The sequence below is a fragment of the Helianthus annuus genome, chromosome 16, assembly GCF_002127325.2.
Source record: "Helianthus annuus cultivar XRQ/B chromosome 16, HanXRQr2.0-SUNRISE, whole genome shotgun sequence".
Lineage (NCBI taxonomy): Eukaryota > Viridiplantae > Streptophyta > Magnoliopsida > Asterales > Asteraceae > Helianthus > Helianthus annuus.
This window is the reverse complement of record NC_035448.2, coordinates 131,455,043-131,462,202: the sequence shown is the minus strand read 5'-3', so window position 1 is coordinate 131,462,202 and position 7,160 is coordinate 131,455,043. Positions and strand designations below refer to the sequence as shown.

Below are 7,160 nucleotides of genomic sequence, written 5' to 3'. Positions count from 1 at the left end.
AGTTATTCTCGTATAGACGTATAACAAAACTACACGGTTACTATTATTATAACTATTTTGTACTGACGAATAATTATCTCTTGTGATATTTCTTCTTATAAAAAACAGTTCTTATTTTTTATTTATCAAAAGATTCATAATTATATAATGGCTTTCTAATAACAATATTTTGTCCAACAAATCTTGTTATTACGGCATGCTTCAGTCGACCTAACTTCTACCCAAAAAGGTATATTTACTATGTCAGGGTATAAGGAGTGGTTAAACAGTTTAGAGTGGCAAAACATTGAACCGACCAATCAGAGCGTGCCATGTCAATTTGGCAAAAGTGTTTAAACTTTGCTGAAAAGTGTTGGCATTGGTTTAAACACTTGCTGAAGTGGTAAACTTTTATGATTATTATTTTTTTTTTTTTGCAATAATTAATTTAATATAAATAAATAAAAAACAATAAACTTTCATAATAAATTAAATTAAAAACATCAAAGTTACACTAAATTAAAAAACAATAAAATTACATTAGCATGAAACAATTTAAACTAGTCTTCGTCGGAATCGGCCAAAAGATGGGGCAAATCTTGACTTGCGAGATGATCTATGAGATCGTGTTTGAGTCTCCAATGGGTGTCTTCATTCAACAATTCGCCCAACACCGTATCGTCTAGAGCCGGCTCGACCGGAGGATCCCGAATGTGCACCGGTGCTATCGCCTTTCCATCGTCTTTCAAAATCATGTTGTGTAAAATAATACACGTGTACACGACATTCCTAATTTTTTTAACCGATCTTGCTCGCATCGGTCGACTCAATACACCCCATTTCCCCTTCAAAACACCAAAAGCCCGTTCGACGTCTTTCCTTGCCGCCTCATGTTGCCTCTTGAATTTCTTTTCGTTTACTTCGTGAGGGTAAGGGATAGACTTCACAAACACGGACCACGAAGGGTAGATTCCATCCACGAGCAAATAACCACGTTTGTATAAATGGTTGTTAACGTAAAATGGACATTTTGGCGCGGTTCCATTTCGTTCCGTTAAAAATAACGGAGATTGTTGTAGAACATTGATATCGTTTTGAGAACCCGGTGGACCGGCAAAAGCATGCCAAAACCATAAGTCTTGAGAAGCAACCGCTTCGAGCATAATAGTCGGGTATCTATGATCTCCTCGCATGTATTGGCCTCGATACTCTGTCGGACAAAAACGCCAAACAAAATGGGTGCAATCAAGGCTACCGAACATACCTGGAAGGTGATGTTTTTCCTCATGAGCTTGGTATAAAAGTGCCATGTCGTGGCTTGTCGGTCTACGTAAGAACTCTGGACCATATATTTTGCAAACCGTGTCACAAAAATATTCTAGGCACTCGCGGGAAGTTCTTTCGGCCATATGCAAGTACTCGTCGTTCTCGTCTGGAGTGTTTCCAGTTGCGAGCTGTTTAATAGCCGATGTCACCTTTTGCAAGGGCGTAAAGCCCTTCCTACCTCGCGCATCGGGGGCCTCTACAAACCACGGGTCGTTCTCTTCCACATCGGACACAATTTGTAGAAACAAACGTTTTGACATACGGAACCTATGTCGAAAGATATCTTCGTTGTACTTCGGGTCTTCGACAAAATAATCCGCCATGAGTGTCTCATGCCCCTCCTCACGTTGACGTTCAATATATCTCCTTCGGTTAGATGTGCCGGTATCTTGAAGTTCGGCTTCTTCGATAAGATTTTGAAAAAAAAGAATGCTACTATCGGATGAATCGTCGCTACTCATGGGTGGGAACCATAACGGGGGGAGGTCATCCGCCATTTTGTAAGATAAACTTTTTGAAGGAATTGGTTTGTATGAGTATTTGGAAAGTATATGGTTTAATGGTGTGTGTTATATATATATAGAGTTTAATTTTAAAAAAAAAATTATTTTTTTTTATTTAAACGGTCATATGACCGTTGGAGTGGGGCCCCCCCTTATCTCTTTCTCTTTCTCGCTCGGTATTCCCTCACCGCTGATGAAGTTTTGCCGCATTCAAAGTTGGTTGGCGGCGGTGTTTGCCGCGCGGCAAACAGCTTTGCCGCCCCCAACTCTCAACCACACCGTATACCCTCACCTCGTTTCATTTGAGGGAAATGGAGAAGAAGCGTTTTATGGGTGAAAAAGGAATTGGGGGATATTTGTATCTTTATTTTAGAGTTAGATGTCATTTTACTCCTCGTGGTTGGTTTGGGACATTTTAACAGTTTAGTGTAAATGTTTCATTTTTTGTCTGTGGGTGCAAAAAGGTTTCACCGTTGCCATTTTAGTCCACTGGCTTAACTTCATCCTTTTTTTTTGTTAACGAGAACGCAATTCGGTCATTTTATATGTAATTCTGTGAACTAGAAGGGCAATTCGGCCATATAAAATGACCGAATTGTCTTTCTCGTTAACATAAATATTAGATGAAGTTAACCCAGTTGACTAAAATAGCAACGGTAAAAGTTTTTAGACCCACATGTGAAAAATAAAACATTTACACTAAACTGGCAAAATGACCCAAACCACAAGGACTAAAATGACATTTAACTCCTTTATTTTATGTATAAAGGTAAAACTATTGTTCCGTTTTTTATATGAAAGTTACATATATTTTAACTTCATTTAGTGATAATGATCGAAGATGTTATGGTTTAACAAAACGTTAGGAACCAAGTGTTTTAACTTTTTAATAGAAAGATGACCAAATATGTAGTTTAGAATTACCACTCGGGCCATACAACAATGAAATCGATATCTTGTATAATTTTATCAAAAACTAATAAAGTGGATACATGATATCACTTTGCAAGTTTATAGGTAAAATCTTGCTAGCTATATAAAATTAAGATCTATCAATTATTGTTTTGGGAAACTTATGTAGTTTGCTGCTATAACTAAAGCTAAAGGGTGCGGGGGTCATGGTTGAGACATGATTCGTCACGTAGAAACATGAATGGAAGGCTATACCATCCCCTTCCCTAATCCACCATGGTTTGCATGGATTAAACCATGGCCCTCCTTTCCATTTTTCAAATAATTATTTCCTTTTTCTTTAGACAATGATAAATTAAAATAAATAAGGGAATAGTGGTTTGGGTCATGACCACACCCTTAGGGTAGTGGTTTTGGATTGTGGATTAGAAGTGGGTGACATGACACTGGCGTGGAGGATCATAGTAGTGATGAGGGTAATGGGCTAAGAAACAATCCATCACTTGTGTAGTTTGCTGCTATAGAAACAATCCATAACTTGTTACTATTTAATACATAAAAAACGTGTTTAACTGTAACAATATGTAATACATCTCTCATCTTCTTTACCACAATTATTGAATTTTTTCTACAAATTTTCGTTAGTGGTTAGACTTTGTCTTTATAATAGTTAAATCCTTGACTAATTGATGAAATTAATCGTTTTAAAAAAGTAATCATATAAGTATTATGGAAATCTTTGTCATTCTCTAGTAAATCAAAGAATTGTCATGCAGAAAACAAAAATTCTTCAAATTCGCAGCATGTACCAATTTGATCAAATTCAAAGCACGCTCATCTATTCTAAATGCTTCAGTAGACTTGCTATACATTGCTATACATGTTGAATATATTTAATATAAACTTATGTCATTTTCAAATATGTAAATCATTTGTAAGTTTGCAAAACATCTAAGGGTATTATTTACCTTTAACAGTTTGTCTGGACAACACTTCTATGGTGTTCTAGCTTCAAGGAAAGCATACGCCTAATAATGGTTGAAACGTTGGTTAAACAGGGGCTCAGTGCACTGATGTGCATGTTTTAGTGTGTTGGTCTAGTTAATTTAATAGTTCTTTGCACGATTAAATGGGTTAACTTAATAATTTTAAAACATGTTTATCTAGCTTTAAAATTTATAAGAAATAATTATTACTTAGACTAAACACATAATAGGCAAGCGTACCTATCGTTTGTAGTAGAGTTTATATAAGAACAAAGTATCGAACCCAAAGGATGCGACTTTTACTACTTGTTGAGACAACAAATAATAGACCAAAGATAGTAGCAAGGTTGGTTAGGCAGAAGGGTTAAAGGGTTTAACCTTGCCTAACGCAGGTCGTGGGGTCCCCCCACGTTTGCAAGACGTGGAAGGAGGTTCACTAGTTTATTTTTCTTGTTTGAAGATCCAATTCTGAAATGTTGTTCAGAAAAGGATTGAGGAACAGAAAGAATGAGTGTAGTTTGAATGTGAGTGAGAGACACTTGCGTGAAGCAAGTGTACGATGTGAAGGACCAGAGTTTGAGGAAGCAAATCTGATCGGAATGTCCTCCTTTGATAAATGAAGTGTCACTTATATAGGAGAAGACATCTCCCAAAGAAGTATTCATTTGACTAGTGAACTAGCTTGCAGTGAGGGGCTTACCCTTTCGGGGGTTGAAGCCTTTTGACCCCTGGATAATAGCATGTACTCTGTGGACCTGCATTGCTTTTACGGCTGTGGTTGGTGAGACTGTTTGGGGATGTGACTTGTTCACTGTTCCCGTATTACTTTACTCTACCTTCTCAGCTTTTTCAACCATTGAACCTTTTAACCTTTTGGGCTTTTACATACTTGGTCATTCTATTTGGTTTCGGGCTACCCCCGTCATCAGCCCCCCAAGTCAGAGGTTTTTGGGAGTAGCTCAAAGACTTCTGACTTTTTAAGCATTTATTTTATTCCCTGAATGTTTTAAGGGTTCAACGCTTGAAGGCTTGGAAGGTTGTCGACAGTTAATGTTTGAATTTTGAATATCTGACAACTGTTTTGATTTATGTGTAGCGGTTCGTAGGGTGGCGGTTTTGCAGGGTGTATTGTTTTACATTATTGCCCCTATATTAGATTATTACCCTTACATTTCTCATTTGCTTTTTTCATTATTCCATCAAGTTTCTCTGCAACTCCTTCCCCTTTTCTTCAAGGTTAGTACCGGTTCCCTTTGTTTCATTACATTTTTCGTATTTTCTTTGCAAAAAATGGGTGCTCTTAAGGATTTAGCAAAATCCTTTTCCCGATTAACCCAAGAGGAAGTAGAGTTGTTTTGTATGGAATATGGTATTGGGACTAAGTTTAAACCTACTGCCCCTACGTGTGATGCTTCGATTGACAAATGTCCGGCTGGTTTTGTCGCTCTTTATTGTCGTCATTTCGAGTTTTCAAACCTTCGTTATCCGTTTTCCTTGTTTGTGTTGAACTTGTTGGAGTATTACCGAGTCTCCTTCGGTCAGATTCATCCGAAGGGCATGGATAGGGTTTTACATTTTGAGGTTTTGTGCCGTGCCCTCGGATATGATCCTTCGTTATTACTTTTTCGCCGTTTTTTCCGTTTGGCCAAAAATGACGATTGGTTTACTTTTGAAGCATCCAAGGTTGATTCTGGTCTTATTTCATCTATGGTTACAACACTTGGGACTTGGAAAAATCGTTTTTTCTGGGTTTCCGATACTATTGTTCCATTTAAGATGGTGTGGAGGCACCCGGATGCTGTTCTCAATGAACCGGAACCCCTTGAGTCTGACTTGAATGTTGCTTTTCTGAAAGCCATCCGTGAATGCCCTTCAAGGGTTCGTCCCTTTCCTGAGCATTTGCTAGTTTTATTAAGGGTTAGTAAGTTATGGGAAAAAGCTAATCGGGATCCGGTTCTGATGAGAGATGGCACGGGTATGCATTTTCTTTTCCACCTTTATTGTATTTTTCTTAATTTGTGTCTCATGTTCTATCTGTTTGTTGCTTGCAGTTATGTCTGCCTTGGATTTCATTAAAAGTGATGACACTTCGGATGTGGTTTTTGGGGATGTTCCTGTTATCCCTGATGAGAATGTTGTGGTTAAGGGTGCTGAACAAAGGTTTGAAGGTACTGGGTACGTTAGTGTTTCGAATGTGAAGGGTTTTTCTAAGCCTCTTGTCCCCAAGACTTCGACCCGGCGATCTACTCGTCGTTTGAAATGTGCTCCTCAATCCACCTCTACTGAACCGGTGGAATTGAGTGATGATGTCGAAGAGTCTGGGGATCAAGGTGTTGAAGCGGGTTCTGAAAAAGAGAAGAAGTTAGTTGTTCATGGCAAAAAGGCTTCAGCCAAGAAGGTTGCTGCTGCTCCTGTTCAGGGTTCTTCGAGCATGGATGTTGAAGGGTTGGATCCGGATGCGGTTTATGTGCCATGTTGGTCGGTGAAGATTGACGACAGTTTTAAAGATGTTGCTGTTTGTGAAGATGCCTTGAGCCATATTGCTCCTCCTTCGGTTCACAAGACTATCTCCGACGTGATGCTGTCTCGTATGATTCTAAGCACTTGTAATCTTGCTGCCATGCTTCCTCAGGGCGTTGCCCGTTTTCGTCAGAGGATGCAAGAATATGAAGATTTTTCCAAGAAGAAAGACAAAATGAAGTCTTCGATGGCAGCGATGAAGAAGGAGATGAGCAGTTTTGCTGAGAAGGAGGAAGCTTGGTCGAAGAAGGTTGAAGGCTTGTCAAAGCAGCATGAGATTGAGATGAGCGATTTTAAGAAGAGTTTTGAGGCCGATCGGTTGAAGCTAAAGGCGGACAAGGAGGCTTTATCTGTTGCTCCGAAAGCCTTTGATGAGGAAAAGGAGAGCCTGAAGGCTTTGGTTTCTCGTGCAACTAGTGATAACCAGTGGTTGATTGAGCAGGGCTTTCAACAGGTTGTCACCTACCTGCTTCATTCTGCCGAATTTAACTCCGCTCTTGGTGATGTTTATACAAAGCTACTTAATTTGGAAAAACACCAAGGTCTCATTGCTGGTTACAAGTTGCATAAAGCTGGGCATTCTCTGGAAAAGTCCCCCTTGTTTCGTCCCGACGCTTCTGATGTTTTTAAAAGCTCAGTTGGACAGATGGAGAGGCTAACCTATCCTTATGTTCATCAGGTTTCCTCTTGCTTTGGTAAGCCTTTGTCTGTTTTACAGGACTTGAAACCGGAGGGCCTTAATGAAAAGGTTTGTGCTAAAGTCTTGGGCTCACTTTCGAAGAAAAGATCCTATTCCGGAGATAGTGATGATACCCTCTCGAGTGTGCCGGATGCTTCGAAGGATGCTGGCTTGGAGACTTCAGCGGTGGGTGATGATGGTGGTGCAAAGGCTAAGAAGTCCAAGAAATCCAAGAAGGCCAAAGCTAAGGGTTCT

The 7,160-nt window shown here is 39.3% G+C and overlaps 1 protein-coding gene across 1 annotated transcript; it reads right to left on the bottom strand.

The window, feature by feature from the left end:
- Nucleotides 1-539: 539 nt before the first annotated feature.
- Nucleotides 540-1,802, bottom strand: LOC110919618. The gene is made up of 3 exons (XM_022163888.2): nt 1,244-1,802; nt 1,062-1,189; nt 540-920 (listed from the first exon to the last, which is right to left on the bottom strand). Exons 1-3 carry the CDS (start codon nt 1,800-1,802, stop codon nt 540-542), a joined length of 1,068 nt encoding a protein of 355 aa, XP_022019580.2.
- Nucleotides 1,803-7,160: the final 5,358 nt, after the last annotated feature.

Bases quoted from the DNA above. Each gene is read 5' to 3' on its own strand.
- LOC110919618 (XM_022163888.2), bottom strand. From the start codon at position 1,802: ATGGCGGATGACCTCCCCCCGTTATGGTTCCCACCCATGAGTAGCGAC. The intron at 1,190-1,243 runs GTATGTTCGGTA...TTTGTCCGACAG, and splicing joins GGAAAAACATCACCTTCCAG to AGTATCGAGGCCAATACATG. The intron at 921-1,061 runs GTTCTACAACAA...GTGTTTGTGAAG, and splicing joins GTTCTCAAAACGATATCAAT to TCTATCCCTTACCCTCACGA.